Source organism: Rhinoderma darwinii, chromosome 4 (genome assembly GCF_050947455.1).
Source record: "Rhinoderma darwinii isolate aRhiDar2 chromosome 4, aRhiDar2.hap1, whole genome shotgun sequence".
NCBI classification, from domain to species: Eukaryota; Metazoa; Chordata; class Amphibia; order Anura; family Rhinodermatidae; genus Rhinoderma; species Rhinoderma darwinii.
Genome location: NC_134690.1, coordinates 291,773,768 through 291,791,325, shown reverse-complemented (window position 1 = coordinate 291,791,325; position 17,558 = coordinate 291,773,768). Strand labels below are relative to the sequence as shown.

Genomic DNA, 17,558 nt, shown 5'->3' with positions numbered 1-17,558 from the left:
TTCAGGCTGCACAGAAGGTTGTTTACCTCCGATGAGACCAAGATTGCTTTCATCATCTCTCTCCTTACTGGCAAGGCCCTAACATTGGCTAATCCGATTTGGGAACGTGAGGGCTCTGAAATCTCCAACTTGCAATTGTTCCTACAGACTTTCCGCACTACTTTCGAGGAACCTGGTTGATGAACGTCCGCAGCTGCATCCATTAACCTCCGTCAAGGTGAGACCACGGTTGGAGAATATGCAATCCAGTTCCGCACCCTGGCAGTAGAACCGGCCTGGAACAATGATGCCTTAGTTGCGACTTTCTGGCAAGGACTGTCTTCACAAATAAAGGATGATCTTTCCGCCCGTGACCTTCCATCCACCCTGGATGCCCTCATTTTGTTAGCAACCCAATTCGACATGAGAATCCAGGAATGGGTCCAGGAGGTTCGTCGAGACAAAAAGTACCCTAAACTGACATCCAAGTTTCAGCGACCCCTGCTGCCCTCTTCTGTTGTTCCACCTGAGGAACCCATGGAGGTGGACCGACTCAAATTGTCGTTCAGAAAAAACAGCTTAGACGAACGTCTGGACTTTGATTGTATTGTGGCCGCGGAGCCCATTTTGCGCATCAATGTCCTTAGAAGCCGGGAAACTCCAGCGCCTAGGGTTGGCTGGAAAGACAACCCTATGTGGAACAACGCCGGTTGACAAATTCTCTCCCAAACTGTCTATTGCTGAGACCATTGTTTGTTGTGAAAAAACGCATAATGTCTCTGCCTACCTGGTTTCCGGATCCGCGGCCAACTTCATTCAACAGGATTTAGTAGAGCATCCCCAATTGCCCAAAGTTCCTCTAGAGAGACCCCTGGCTGTTGCCTCGGTGAATGGGCAACCTCTGCCCGATCCTATATTGTTTGGGACTAAACCGCTGAGACTTCAAGTCAAATTGTCTTCTCTGTCCTGCCAAAAGCTGTCAATCTTATTTTGCTGGGCCTGCCTTGGCTTCGTTTACATGGTCCGGTTCTCGACTGGAACTCCGGAGAGGTCCTCCAATGGGGCTCTAAATGTCTTCACCCCTGCCTGCCATAGGTACGTCCTATCCAGCCTTCTCTGCCTCAGTCACTCTCTGGTCTACATCATGCTGGCTTCGCGGCCGTCTTCAGCAAAAAGGAAGCTGAGGTTCTTCCTTCTCACCGATCCTACGATTGAACAATAGAACAGCTTCCAGATGCCTCACCTACTTTTGGAAGGGTATATCCTCTCTCTATGCCAGAGACCCAGGCCATGTCGGCTTATGTCAAGGAGAACCTTGAGAGGGGGTTAATTTGGAAGTCTACTTCTCCGGTCGGAGCCAGGTTCTTTTACGTAAAGTAAAAAGATGGATCTCTTCGACCTCGTATTGATTTCTGCGGTCTTAATCAGATTACGGTCAAGAACAAGTATCCCTTGCCGCTAATCTCGGAACCCTTTAATCGCATACGTGGAGCCAAGAGTTTTACTAAGCTGGACTTACGTGGGGCTTACAACCTGGTCCGGATTCGTCAGGGTGACGAGTGGAATACCGTATTCAATACCCAAGATGGACACTACAAGTATCTTGTGATGCCCTTTGGTCTGTGTAATGCTCCAGGAGTAGTCCAGGAATTTGTGAATGACATTTTCCGGGATATCCTTATGTCTGCGTGGAGGTGTATTTGGATGACATCCTGATCTACTCACCAGATCCGACAACGCATCGGAAGCATGTTCATCAAGTCCTGTTGCGGCTAAGGGAGAATTGTCCATGTGCTAAACTAGAGAAATGCTTCTTTGAGAATAATTCTCTGCCTTTCCTGGGCTACATGGTCTCCGATCGAGGTCTCAAAATGGATCCAGAGAAGGTGAAGACTGTCTTAGAGTGGCCAGCTCCTCAGGGCCTTCGGGCCATACAGCGATTTCTGGGATACGCAATTTCTACTAATTATCCCAAACTTCTCGTCGCTGACTGCTCCAATCTCTGCCCCTACTAAGAAGTGTGTGAACGCTAAAGTGTGGACCCCAGAGGCAGAGTCCGCATTTAACAGCCCCAAGAGCGCCTTCACTTCAGACTCAATTGTCCATCATCCGGACATATCCCGACAGTTCTCTTTGGAGGCTGACGTTTCCACCGATGGTGCAGGTGCACTTCTGTTCCAGAAAAACTCCAAGGCTAAGGCAGTGGTGTGTGGCTACTACTTGAGAGTTTTTTCCCTCGCTAAGCGCAATTACTCCATTGGGGATCGGGAGTTACTGGCCATCAAATTGGTTTTGGAGGAATGGAGACATTTGCTGGAGGGTGACATACATCCTTTCCTCATCTGTACCGACCACAAGAATCTTACCTATCTCCAGTCTGATCAATGGTTAAATCCTCGTCAAGCCAGGTGGTCACTGTTCTTCGCCCGATTCCAGTTTGTGCTCCACTTCCGTCCCGCTGACAAGAATGTGAGGGCCGAAGCTCTGTCCCGGTCGTTTGAGAAGGAAGACTCTGAAGAGACCCCTCAATATATTTTAGACCCTTCCAGTGTTATTCCTGTCAATCCTCTGTAAATTAGAGACAATCCTCCTGGGAAGACCGTCTTGCTGATAGGAGAAAGATTCTACGCTGGGGACACAATTCCAAACTGGCCGGGCACGCTGGCGCCTGTAAAACTCGGGACCTAATTGCATGCCAATACTCGTGGCCCACGCTGCCTAAAGATATTGTGGACTTTGTCTCCTCCTGCACTGTCTCTGTCTCTAATAAAGCTGCTCATTCCAGACCTGCTGGACTGTTCCAACCCCTACCAGTGCCCAATGCTCTCTGGCACCATATTGCAATGGACTTTATTACGGACCCTCCTCCTTCGGCTGGATGCACTACTGTCTGGGTGTTGGTTTTTCTAAGATGGCACATTTCAACCCACTAACCGGTCTTCTCTCTGCTCTTCGTCTGACTAACCTCTTCATAAAACATATTTTCCTCTGCATGGCTTGCCTCACCATATCGTGTCCGATCGGTGGGTTCAATTCACTTCAGAATTCTGGAAAGCCCTCTGTAAACTCATTGATGTAAAATTGGACTTTTCCTCTGCCTATCATGCTCCGTCAAACGGCCATCTCAAGAGCATTAACCAAATAATGGAGAATTACCTTGGTCTCTTAATTTCTGTTCAGCATGACAGCTGGGTGCAGCTTCTTCCTTAGACCGAGTTGTCCTACAACAACCACACAAGGGAATCTACTGCCTCTACTCCATTCTTCATAGTTTACAGCCAACATCCATGGGTCCCTCTTCCAGTTCCTGCTATCTCAGGTACCCGCGGCTAACCCTGCGTTTGGGGACTTTCTTCACATCTGGCAGCTGACCAGGTCATCTATCCTACAGGCGGTCGACCCCATGAAGAGGAATGCTGATAGGCGAAGAAGAGAACCTGCTCTGTTTCCCCCTGGAACCAAAGTCTGTTTATCTTCTAAAAATAGCATCTGCTTAAAAATTACCTCTTAAAATGTTTTACCTGGTTTCTCTGGCCTTTTGAAGTACAGCAACAAATAAACCATGTGTCCTATAAGCTTCGGCTACCTCCTACCCTCAGAATCCCCAACTGATTTCATGTATCCCTCCTGAAACCTGTGGTTCTGAACAGTTACAGTAAGTCTTCTCGTTCTGCAGTTGCTTCCAGCAGTTCCTCTGACATCTTTGAGGTGAAAGAGATTCTGGACTACGAGGTAGTAGCAGGAAAGACATTGTATCTGGTGGACTAGAAAGGGTTTGGTCTTGAGGAGAGGTCCTTGGAGCCGGAGGAGAGCATCAATACCCCAGCTCTCATCCAAAAGTTCCTCTTACGCTCTACACCTAAGAAGAGTAAGGGGGGGGTACTGTTGTGCCCACGGTTGCTGATGACCGGCACGTCCCCCTTGCCGGCAACCGCGGCCGCAGGACTGTGTCTTGGTGTCTCCTTCCTCCGAGATGTCGAAACACACGGCTGCAGCGCTCTCCTGCGTCCCGTAGGGTGCGCGCACGTGCTCACACCTGGCCTTAAAGGGCCAGCTCGCACACCTGTCTAAATTTTCGCAATCAACCCAGTGACACCCTGGACTTTAAAAAGGGCTCCACCCTTCCTCTCTTTGCCTGAGCGTTGTTTGTCTTCCTGTGTTCGTCTATGCAAATGGTCCCTTAATTGTATCCTGCTCCCAGTGTTCCCATTTCCTGCTTCCCGTATTCTGTTCCTGTGTTTCATTCCTATTCTTAAACCTATTGTTGGTTTCGTGTGTGCCTCATCTGCCATGTCTGATATCATCTGCCACATCCTGTGTCATCTGCCACGCCAATCATCACCTTTGCCACATATCTGCTACTCTGAGCATCTGCCTGAACATCATCCCAGGTAGTCTTGTCTGAGTGACTGTTATTGACTATTGTTTAGCCAGCTGCCTCCCCGCTACGGCAAAGCGTTCTAGTGGGTCCACATACCCCACAGCCATGACAGTGTGTTTGGTGAAACGTTATAATTTAGTTTTTATTTTTTTTTAAATTTACTTTTTGAACACAAAATGTAAAAATAATTTTTCATAAAAACTAATTATAAAGTTGCACCTTTTTATAAAAAAAAAAAAAATCCCTTTCAAAGGTTTACATAGCCTTTACGGACCAAGTCCATTTTTGCGTTAAAGAGTGACTGTACTTTCAGAAAACTTTTGATACATCATAGTTACACAGGGACGTAGCTAGGGGGGGGCAAGCGGGGCATGTGCCCCGGGCGCAGTTCAGAGTGGGGCGCCAGCGCCCCCTCCTTCTGCATTATAATTGTACCTGTGTCGCAAGGACACAGGTACAATTAGAAGCAATGAATGACCGGGCACGTTCCGTTCCCGGCCATTCAGCGCCTTTCCACGAATGAAGCGACTGGTACCTTTTGTACCAGTGGCGCTTCCGTAGATGAAAGGCGCTCACTGACTGACAGGGAAAGTCATCCTGCCCAGCCAATCAGCGCCTTTCATAGACGCTGTGTTCAACCCCCTGGAGACCTGCGCAGAAGAGAGCAGGTCTCCATGGCTGCCGGACGGCGTGGGAGCGGGAATAAGGTGAGTTTGACATTATTTTTATTTATTTTTTAAATTGTAATAGAAGTGTGGCTGTATCTGCGGGGAGGACTTTGTCTACACGGGGGACTTTATCTACGGGGGTGTCTATCTACAGGGGGACTATATCTACAGGGCTGGGCTATATACTGGGGGACTATATCTACAGGGCTGGGCTATATACAGGGGGACTATATCTGCTGGGCTATATACAGGGGGACTATATCTACAGTGGGACTATATCTACAGGGGGGCTATATACAGGGAGACTATATCTACAGGGGGGCTATATTATGGAGTGGGCTGTCTCTAGAGCACCATATACAGGGGTGGGCTATATAGTATATAGCCCCCTGTAGATATAGCCCACCCCTGTATATGGTGCTCCATAGATAGCCCACCCCAGTATATAGCCCCCCTGTAGATATAGTCGCCCTGTATATAGCCCAGCCCTGTAGATATAGCCCCCTGTAGATATATACCCCCTGTATATAGCCCACCCCTGTATATAGCCCACCCCTGTAGATATGGTCCCCATGTAGATATAGCCCCCCTGTGTATAGCCCCCCTCTGTAGATATAGCCCCCCCTGTGTATATAGCCCCCCCTGTGTGTATCCCAGCCCTGTAGATATAGCCCAGCCCTGTAGATATAGCCCAGCCCTGTAGATATAGCCCAGCCCTGTAGATATGGTCCCCCTGTAGATATTGTCCCCCTGTAGATATGGTCCCCCTGTAGAAATGGTCCCCCTGTAGATAGCCCACCCCTGTATATAGTCCCCCTGTAGATATAGTACCCCTGTAGATATAGCTCATCCCTGTATATAGTCCCCCTGTAGATATAGCCCACCCCTGTATATAGTATCCCACAAATAGCTCCCCCCTATAGTGCTCCACAGATAGCCCACCCTTGTATATAGTATATACAGGGGTGGGCTATCTGTGGAGCACTATATACAGGGGTGGACTATCTAGTGGAGCACTATGTACAGGGGTGGACTATATATACAAGGGGGGGGCTATATACAGGGGTGGGCTATCTGTGAAACACTATACAAGGGTGGACTATATGTGGAGCACTATATACAGGGGTGGGCTATATCTACAGGGGGGCTACATACATGGTTGGGCTATCTGTAGAGCTCTATATACAGGGGTGGGCTATATCTACAGGGGGCTATATACAGGGGTGGGCTATTTGTAGAGCACTATAGGGGGAGTTATTTGTGGGACACTATATACAGGGGTGGTCTATATGGGGGCACTATCTACAGGGGCTCTATGGCAGGCACTATCTACAGGGGGCTCTATGGCAGGCACTATCTACAGGGGGCACAGTGTGTGTGTGTGGGACACGGTGTATGGTGCTATTATAATTAGAGGTGCAGTGTATGGCACTATTATATTTAGGGGCGTAGTGTGTGGTATAATGATAACTTTATATTTATTTATAGGTGCAGAAATGTTGGTAAAGTGAGAAGCTGAAGACATGTGAGCGGCAAACTGCAGAAATGGACCGGGAGAAGTCATCATAGAGGTCTGGACCAAATGGAGAAAAAGAACTAGAATCTGAGACGTCACCGGTGAGTCACTTAATGTAAATGTTCACTCTGCCTCTAATCAGTAATGTAGTCACTGTATGATCTGCAGCGAGATGATGGGTGGTATGATTATGATAGGATTTATTTTTTGTGAAAGGGCATCTCCCAGCATATCCTTACCATTGTTCGAGCTATGCTGGGAGCTGTAGTTTTACGCCGTACAAACCTATACGGCAGGGGTTGCACTAAATTGAGCTGTATTTGTTCTGGGGCTGTATATATGTACCGAACTTTGTTCTGGTGTTGTGTATAGAACCATATTGCTTGTGAAATGTACAAATAATTTTATGCTCGCGTTACATAAAAAGAAATGACACGTCGATTGGTAGAGAAAACAAACACGGCGAGGGGGAAGGAGATGTCGGGAAAGAGGCTGGGGGGGGGCGCCAAACTGAATCTTTGCCCCGGGTGCTGGAGAACCTAGCTACGCCTCTGAGTTACATACCAGAAGTTTTGATCGGAAGTGGCCGACTTCTCTCCATTAAAGTACCGGAAAGCACTGTTCACCATTCTCCTCATAGGGAAGGTTCCAAGAGGTATGACACGCACCTATCAGGCATTTGTGGCATATCCTATAGATATGCCATAAATTTCTAAGATGGAACATATATTTATCTTTACCAATTTTTTTTTCCTTTTACTTTTTGGGAGACCATATCCAGAAAAGATTGGTCTAGAGGAAATCTAGATCTCCGTAGCAATAAATTATTTAAGCATTAAAAATAAATGAGCTCTCTCTTCATTCATCTGCAAAAAAATAAAGTTGTCCTGACCCAAAATGACCATATTTCTCTGCAGTATTGATTTATTGTCCTGAAGTTATGGGAAAAAATATTCCTTCCTGACTACTAATATGGAAATCAGAAAAACAAAATCCTTTATCAAGCCCCACTGCTTTGTTATAGGATTTTACAGTCAGTGAAGGAAGAAAGGAATATAAAATACTTCTTAAATCGAATCTTCAGAAAAATTCATTTTCAGTTACCCAGTTATTTTGTGTGTGTGTGTGTGTGTGTGTGTGTGTGTGTGTGTGTGTGTGTGTGTGTGTGTGTGTGTGTGTGTGTGTGTGTGTGTGTGTGTGGTATAGAGTATTGTTGTCTAATAGCATGCAACTTTTCATAGAGCATCATTCTGCAAATTCTTTTTTTGACCACTATTTCATGCGTTCTCGCTGCCATACGTATGTATTGCATCAATTTGTTAACTTGATTCCTCAATTTGGGAGGTTTGTCTCCCAATGGGAGAAATGTAGCAGATTTAGGAAACGAGCACACCCACTGATTTTTTTAATCTGAGAATAGTACTACCAAATATTGATATTACAGACTGCAAGATCAGTTACTCTAGCTAGAATGTAAATTCCACAGATGTCACTGGGAGTTAGCACTGGCTGTTCCAATGGTGCAGCATCTAACGGACTTCCGGTATTCACCAGGGACCTCCTTGAGGAGGACTTTGCGGCGTGAAGCCAGCAGATCGCGGTTCCACAGGTCTTACTATATGGCAAAGATATACCAGATATACAAGTGAAAATCCAAAGAATAGTCAGGCAAGCAGAGGTTGGGGTGTTGGGCAATACAGCAAGGTCAAACAGGGTGAGGCTGGGTTCACACGACCTATTTTCAGGCGTAAACGAGGCGTATTATGCCTTGATTTACGCCTGAAAATACGGCTCCAATACGTCGGCAAACATCTGCCCATTCATTTGAATGGGTTTGCCGACGTACTGTGTCGACGACCTGTAATTTACGCGTCGTCGTTTGACAGCTGTCAAACGACGACGCATAAAATGACTGCCTCGTCAAAGAAGTGCAGGACACTTCTTTGGACATTTTTGCAGCCGTTTTCTCATAGACTCCAATGAAAACAGCTCCAAAAACGAACGTAGAAAACGCCACGAAAAACGCGAGTTCCTCAAAAAACGTCTGAAAATCAGGGGCTGTTTTCCCTTGAAAACAGCTCCGGATTTTGAGATGTTTTTGACCCTACGTGTGAACATACCCTAAGGGGTTCAACAATTAAAGTAAGGTCAAACAATGTGGGTCAGCAATAGGAATTCCAAGTAGAGCAAGGTAATAAGGCAAGGGCACAGGAATCAGCAACAGGGAGAATGAACCTGTTGTTCTAGCAATAAGACAGAGATTGGTACTGCTTTCTATAGAAAGGTGAGTTAGGGAAACTCAGGGGTACCCACGGAGTGATTGGAACACTGAGAGAGAGTTTAGAAGTGAGCAGTCATTGGCGGCTACACAGCAGAGCAGGTACACAGATTAATGTATAGTTTGGGCAGGTCCCTTACAGAGGAAGCTTTTGCAATATAGTAGATACAGCAATAAAACACAATACACATAATGTCTGTCACCGGTATTGAATGCAGTCTTCCATTCATCTCCTGATTTTATGCAAATAAGATTATAGACATCCCAGAGATTCCGCATCCATGGGAGCCCCAATACCAAAGAATCGATGGCTTTGGGGGTGACAAGAAGATAAATCTTTTCTTTTTGAAGGGGGAACAAAACGTATAACTGTAAGTGAAGCATCACAAAGTGACTGGCAAGCCTGCATGAGTCACTTTGCATACAGCTTCTGTCTAAGATTAATACATTCACTGTAAGATGCTTATATAAGCATGTCGTAAATAAGAATCTTACCCATTGTATGCAATTTTTTTCGTATTCGACAGAGGCTGTATGAAAAGTGTTTGTGACTCATGCAGGCTTCCCGGTCACTTTGTGATGCTTCACTTACAGTTATACGCTTGGTTTCCCCTTTTTGTTTGTAGTTACTAGTACTTTTCCACACCTTAAACAATTGTGGGCTATATGGCTACCTTTATGCACCAGCTATTGTGATGGTCTAAGTTTGTCTTATAGAATATGTATCATACCCAAATGTGGTTTTAAACGTACAAACCATCGTGGTACTTTAACTTTAACTGTGGCCCGTCCTTTAGCCATCATAAGCAACTTTTTTGAGATTCCTCCTGTAGTGAAAGACGTTATGACACAAAGAGATGAAAAAGGCTTGTCTTGACAGAAGGGATATAATAAATGCCACTTTCGATCACTATCCGATCCGATCCAAAATTCCCAGAGAGTAATGCAAAGTAATTATTACATTGGTTATGGAACCTTATGTAATCTTGTGGATCTCCGTCGTACATAGGAGGATTGGAAATGTGCAGGTTAGTGCCACCATGGGCACAGGAGAAGGAGTGAGTGAAGCCTGTAGATTATTCCTGCCGGAGGATAATTTCTGAAGAAATGGGATAATACTACACTTCTCACTTGTTTACCCTAGCTGTGAACTGCTTTATAGGGCTGACAGGCAGTGATACATCTTTCTTGAGGATTCATAGCCAGAGCAAACTGTATTGAGAATGTGAACACAACCCAAGGTAAGGTGCTCAGGCATAACAGAAAGTTCAAACAATCTGTGTCAGAAATAGGAAATCCAAATAGAGCAAGGTAAAAAGGCAAGGGCACAGGAACGAGCCACAAAGGGAATTAACCTGTTGTTCTGGCAATTTAGATAGAGACGGATACCGCTTTATATATGGAGGTCAGTGATGATGACATGGAGGGAGTGTCAGGGGTGTGACTAACACATGGGAGTGTTTGGAACAGGGCGGGGAAGTTCAGAATTGAGCAGTTGTCGCCAGCTACACAGAAGCGCAGGTTCAAGCATTAAGGAATAGTTAGTTTGTGCAAGTTTCTTACAGAGGAAGATTTGGCAATAGATACCTGTTTTTGCTAAGTTTGTCACAGCTCCATGGTTTGATTCTTTGCACAACATTTGTTGGTCAGCAGTAGGACAAATAGTTCATGTTGTTATTTACTATAGATATTATATTTTGTTACATCTAAAATATTTTTTTTGCATATTGTGCATTTTTGCAGGAGCCACCAAATGCTATGATGCCTTGTCTTCTGATATGCTAAGAAATACTCTGGCATATTTTGTGCAGCTGGGGATTGTAAAAGCCAGAAAAACGTAAGTACAATATTTATTTATTTTTAGCCTCCATCCTTTTACTAGAGCTAAGCATAAACGTACTTCCTATAACTTTTGTCTTATAGCTATACAGTTCGTATTTGCAAAGTTGCTTAGTTTACTTCTGAATATGGAACATCATTTCATTTTTAGGTAAAAAAAAATGTAATTATTTATATGATATACACTATATGGCCAAAAATGTGTTTCAGCCACACCCATTCCAAACAAGTGCATAAAGCACACAGTCATGCAATATCAAGAGACAAACATTGCTAGTAGTATAGGTCATCTTGAAGAGCTCAGTGACTTTAAATGTGGCATTGTCAAAAAAAGAAAAACCTCAAAGGGGTGTCCAATTTCATATTTATGCCCATGGTTTTGAAAAAGAATGTTCAACAAGTTCATATAGGTGTACTGGTCAGGTGTCCACATACTTTTGGCCATATAGTTTTTTTTCTAAGGTTTGGATCTCTGTGTTTGTGATACAGAACCCCAAATTCCCTGCTCCCCTTCACACATCCATAGTGTCAAATGATAATAATCTGGCTGCCTGCAGTTGCCACTAGGGGGAGTTTATTATTTTTGTTCTGCGTTCAATGGGTGTTGTATAAAAACATATCCAGTAGGAACCTGCATCGGTGGCTGCAGGCTGCCAGAATTCATCATTTAACTCTATGGCTGTGTGGTCATATTGTTGTTCCCTTTCATGTCACAGGCAGCACAGGGACAGCTAAATCATCCCTTCAATGCAAGGACCCTACAAACAGCAGCATATATCTAAGCTTCTTGAACCTCTGTAAGTATAACTTAATGGAGGAAAGTGATCAACTGTGTTTAAAAGAAAACATACCTTTTGCTGAGATATACCATATAACAGTTACAATTTGTTATTGTAGTTTTGTGTATTTAACAGAATTTGTAATGTTATGTGATGTGATAAAGGGATATTATAGGTTTAGCAAATTGAGATTATTCACTGTAGTTAAATCAATACATATAGCATAGTGAAGTTATACAATGTTCCAATATAATTTCTCTGTCAATTATTCACATGTTTTAAGATCTCTGCTTGCAGTCATTAATTTTGAGCCTTCATTGTATATTTCCAGTGGTTAACAATCTGTCCTGGTCATGTGATAGACACGCAGGTGCGTGGCTCATTAGAAGACAGACCTCTAATAAATTTACAGTAACTGTAAGGCCACATTCAGACAGAACAAATTTGTTGTGCAGATTCCGCACCGCTAATCCACGGAAATGTACAGTAAAATACATGTGTATAGCGGTTTTTTAAAACCCATCTTTACGTAGAGGAAAAATTCTACGCTGAAATATGAGCATGCTGCAAATTTGTAAAATCTGCAGCATGCTCATTATGTTGTTGAAAAGCTACAGATTTTCTTCTCGGGATTTCACCATTATAATGTATAGGTTGAAATCCACATCTCTGTGTGTAGCAAAATCTCCATGTAAAACATGCGGATTCGCTGCAGATCTTCACATATCGACTTAGTCTGCTTCAGGGGCGTAACTAACGGCTCATGGGCCCAAGTGTAAAAGTCCTTCTTGCCCCCCCCCCCCTAACTTCTTCTCATGGCCGACGGCTGGGTCTCCTAAGTGACACCAATGCAGCACTAGCAGCCAGGGGTGTCGGGAGCAATAGCAAAATGTGTATGTCAGTATATACAGTTAGGTCCAGAATTATTTGGACAGTGACACAAGTTTTAGTATTTTTAGCTGTTTACCAAAACATATTGCATATACAGTTATTTTATCAATATGGGCTTTAAAGTGCAGACTCTCAGCTTTAATTTGTGGGTATTCACATCCTAATTTGAGGAAGGGTTTAGGAATTACAGCTCTTTAATATGTAGTTGCCTCTTTTTCAAGGGAGCAAAGTTAATTGGACAATTATCTCAAAAGCTATTTAATGGGCTGCATGGGCTATTCCCTCGTTAATCCATCATCAATTAAGCAGGTAAAAGGTCTGGAGTTGATTCCAGGTGTGGCATTTGCATTTGGAAGCTGTTGCTGTGAACCCACAACATGAGGTCAAAGGAGCTCTCAATGGAAGTGAAACAGACCATCGTTAGGCTGAAAAATAAGAATAAATCCATCAGAGAGATAGCACACATGTTAGGAGTGGCCAAATCAACTGTTTGGTACATTCTTGAAAGAAAAGAGCGAATAGCAACAACTGAGGACAGATACAAAGGAGGAAACCCAGCATTTGGTGATGTCCATGGGTTCCAGACTTCAGGTAGTCATTGCCTGCAAAGGATTCTGTGCAAAGTATTTTATTTATGGTAATGTTAATTTGTCCAATTACTTTTGAGCCCCTGAAATGAGGAGGCGGTGTAGAAAAATGGTTGCAATTCCTAAAAGTTTCACAGGATATTTTTGATCAACCCCTTGAATTAAACCTGAAAGTCTACACTTCAGTTGCATCTTAGTTGTTTCATTTCAAATCCAATGCGGTGGCATGTGGAGCCCAAATCATGAAGATTGTGCCACTGTCCAAATCATTCTGGACCTAACTGTGTAAATAGATTAGATAGATAGATAGATAGATTATTTATCCCCAAAGGGGAATTGGTTTACAGTTGTAACTCCCATTTTCAGTACATATTATACAACATACAACGACGACATATAATAAATATATAATAAAAAAGCATCATGACACGCTATAAAGACATATTATATTATATTATTATAAAGTGCAATAGCTTTTGGCATAAAAGATCTTTTAAATAATTCTTTACTACATCGAAATTGTAGCAATCGATCACTAAAACAGCTTTGTTTATCGATTAAAATATTATGTAACGGATGCAACGCCTCTACTTTAATTGCACTAATCTTCCTTAATAACCTTTTATCTAATACCTCCTCAAATAAAGGCACCTCACTAACCATGATCGCTTTTCCCTTTTTGATCACCTTATTTAACCCCTTCACGACCACACCACGTAGATTAACGGGTTGCAAAGCTGGTCGTTGTGCCTGCAGCCCGTTAATCCACGTGTGCTCCTAACAGAGCACACAGACGCTCCCCGCAGCCCGGCATCTCCCAGTACAGGCTGCTATTAGCAGCCTTAGTACTGGGGGAAAACATCGGGTCGGATCACAGCGGTGATCCGAACCGATTAACCCCTTAATTGCGGCAGTCAATAGTGACTGCCGCATTTAAGTTCTTATAGCAACATCGGCACCCCGCTACGCGATTGCGGGGGCTGATTGTTGCGGGGGGGCGATTGCTATGGCAAATGGAAGCCTAACAAAGGCTTCCTATCTGCCATTACGTTAGCCGATTAGGCCCCGCCCGGAGGCGGAGCCTGATCGGCTTGCTGTCAGTGAACAACTGACAGTTCTAATACATTGCACTACATGGGTAGTGCAATGCATTAGAACATCAAACAAACAGTTGGACCTTCAAGTCCCCCAGTGGGACTAAAGAAAAGTGTAAAAAAAAAAGTGTAAAAAAAGTAAAAATAAAAGTTGTAAAAATACAATAAAAGTTTCAAATAATAACACAAAACACAATCGCCCTTTTTCCTTTATCAAGTCATTTATTATTGAAAAAAATAATAAAGCCATACATATTTGGTATCGCTACGACCGTAACTATAAAAATATTATGTTATTTATTCCGCACAGTGAACGCCGTAAAAAAAAACTAAAAAATACTGACATAATTGCTATTTTTTGGTCACTTTGTCTTCCAAAAATTGAAATAAAAAGTGATCAAAAAGTCGCATGTACCCAAAAATGGTACCTATAAAAACTATAACTCGTCTCGCTAAAAATAAGCCCTCATAGAGCTCCGTCAACGAAAAAATTAAAACCGTTATGGCTCTCACAACTTGGCGACAGAAAAAATCCATTCTCTTTACAAAGGTTATTTTATTGTGCAAAAAGTTGTAAAACATAAAAAAGTTCTATGAATTAGGTATCACCGGAATCGGACTGACCCACAGAATAAAGGTAACGTGTAATTTATAACGCGTGGTGAACGCTGTATAAAAAGAATTTTAAAAATGTCAGAATTTCTGTTTTTTGGCCACCTTGCCTCCCAAAAAAAAAAGGATAACATGTGATCAAAAAGTTGCATGTACCCCAAAATGGTACCAATAAAAGCTACAGCTCGTCCCGCAAAAAAAAAAAACAGCCCTCATACCACTACGTCTATGAAAAAATAAAATTAGTTAAGGCTCCAATAAGCCAGGAAATAAAAATATGCAGTTGTGCCGGCCCGAGGGAAACATTTCTTCTGTTTCAAGTGGCGAATTATCAAGGCCCCTAAAATTAGGGAACCAGGAAGGGGAGGGCCCAAACATATCTGCTGGAAGTGAGGGTGCCCGTATTATACCAGGACAACACTTCTCAGCAAAATTCCTCAAACTGCAAAGGTGCCGAGTGTGGACCAAAAAGGGGATAAGAAAGGACACAGTTTATCAGTGCGACAGCGGCCTGTGCAGAAAGGATTGTGTCACAGCGTAACACACATCTATGGATTATTTTATTGTTTTTGTTTACCCCATTATTATACCACCTGACTATGCCCCTTATATACTCCGCCCGGCTTACATGTACCCCCACATTATAAACGGAAACAGCAGTAAGACTCAATACAAGACTACTACAAGCAAAATCCACACTCCAAAAGCCAAATGGCGCTACCTCCCTTCTGAACCCTACAGTGTGCCAAAACAGCAGTTTACTTCCACATATATGGCATCGCCATACCCGGGAGAACCCTTTTAACAATTTTTGGGGTGTGTGCCTCCAGTGGCACAAGCTGGGCGCCACATATTGGCATATCTATAGAAAAAAATCCCATTTTCACTCTGCAACATCGAGTGCACACCAATTTCTGCCAATCACCTGTGGTGTTAATATGCTCACTACACCCCAAAGTGAATACCTTGAGGGGTGTAGTTTCAAAAATGGGGTCACTTCTGGGGGGGATCCACTGTTTTGGTCCCACAGGGACTTTGCAAATGCGATATAGCGCCCAGAAACCAATCCAGCAAAATCTGTACTCCAAAAGCCAAATGGCGCTCCTTCCCTTCTGAGCCCTACTGTGTGCCCAAAGAGCAGTTTATGACCACATATGTGGTATTGCCGTACACAGGAGAAGTTGCTTTACAAGTGTTGTGGTGCTTTTTTTCATTTATTTGTTGAGAAAATGAAACATTTTCAGCTAAAACTACGTCTTATTGAAGAAAAAGGATTTTTTTTTAACTTTTCACTGCCCAATTCTAATAAAATCTATGAAACACCTGTGGGGTCAAAATGCTCACTACACCCCTAGATTAATTCCTCAAGGGGTGTAGTTTTGCGAATGGAATCACTTTTGGGGAGTTTCCACTGTACTGACACCTTAGGAGCTTTGCAATAGTGACATGGTGTCAAGAAACCAATCCAGCAAAATCTGTGCTCCAAAAGCCAAATGGCGCTCCTTCTCTTCAGATCCTTGCCGTGTGCCCAAACAGTAGTTTATGACCACAAATGGGGTATGTCCGTACTCCAGAGAAGTTGCTTTACAAATGTTGTTTTTTTTTTATTCCTTTATTTGTTGAGAAAATGAAAAATTTTGAGCTAAAGCTACGTCTTATTGAAAAAAAAGTATTTTTTTTATCTTCACTGCCCAATTCTAATAAAATCTATGAAACCCCTGTGGGTTCAAAATGCTCACTACACCCCTAGATGGATTCTTCAAGGGGTGTAGTTTCCTAAATGGAGTCACTTTTTTGGTGTTTTCACTGTTTTGGTCCCTTAGGGGCTTTGCAAATGCGACGTGGTCTCCGCAAACCATTCCTGCTAAATTTGAGCTGCAAAAACCAAATGTCGCTCTTTCCCTTCTAAGCCCTGCCGTGTGTCCAAACAACCGTTTATTACCACATGTGGGGTACTGTTTTAATCGGGAGAAATTGCTTTACAAATGTAGTGGTGCATTTTCTCCTTTTAGCCCTTGTGGAAATTAGAAAAAATTAGCTAAACCTACATTTTCTTTGAAAGAATGTAGATTTTCATTTTCACGGCCTACTTCCAATAATTTCTCCAAAAAACCTGCGGGGTCAAAATGCTCACTATACCCCTAGATAATTTCCTCAAGGGGTATAGTTTCCGAAATGGGGTCACTTTTGGGGGATTTCCACTGTTTTGGTGCCGCAAGAGCCTTTCAGACCCGACATGGTGCCTAAAATATTTTCTAATAAAAAAGAAGGCCCCAAAATCCTCTAGGAGCTCCTTTGCTTCTGATGCCTGTGCTGCAGTCAATAAGTGCACTAGGGCCACATGTGGGGTATTTCTAAAAACTGCAGAATCTGGGCAATAGATATTGAGTTGCGTTTCTCTGGTAAAACTTTCTGTGTTACAAAAAAATAGAAAAAATAGAAATTTGAAAATTTCACATCTACTTTGCCTTAATTCCTGTGAAACATCTAAAGGGTTAAGAAACTTTCTAAATGCTGTTTTGAATACTTTGAGGGGTGAAGTTTTTAAAATGGGGTGACTTATCGAGGGTTTCTAATATATAAGGCCCTAAAATCCACTTCACAACTGAACTGGCCCCTGTAAAAATAGCCTTTTGAAATTTTCTTGAAAATGCGAGAAATTGCTGCTAAAGTTCTAAGCCTTGTGATGTCATAGAAAAATAAAAGGATGTTCAAAAAACAATGCCAATCTAAAGTAGACATGTGGGGGATGTTAATTAGCAACAATTTTGTGTGGTATTACCATCTGTCTTACAAGCAGATACATATAAATTTAGAAAAATGCTAATTTTTGCAATTTTTCGCTAAATTTTGGTGTTTTTCACAATTAAATACTTAATGTATCGAGCAAATTTTGCCAGTAACATAAAGTCCAATGTCTCACGAGAAAACAAT

General features: G+C 43.0%; 1 protein-coding gene across 3 annotated transcripts in view; it reads left to right on the top strand.

Moving 5' to 3' along the window:
* Positions 1–17,558, top strand: part of LOC142761152 (dihydroxyacetone phosphate acyltransferase-like) — a 200,574-nt gene that overhangs the window by 165,893 nt on the left and 17,123 nt on the right. For 2 of the 3 annotated variants that reach the window (XM_075864345.1, XM_075864346.1), the window contains one exon: positions 10,566–10,659. In XM_075864345.1, coding sequence (XP_075720460.1) covers positions 10,566–10,659 — 94 coding nt within the window. Of the gene's footprint in view, positions 1–10,565; positions 10,660–11,377; positions 11,459–17,558 lie in introns of all 3 variants that reach the window. The other variant, XR_012883524.1, reaches the window with a different exon arrangement.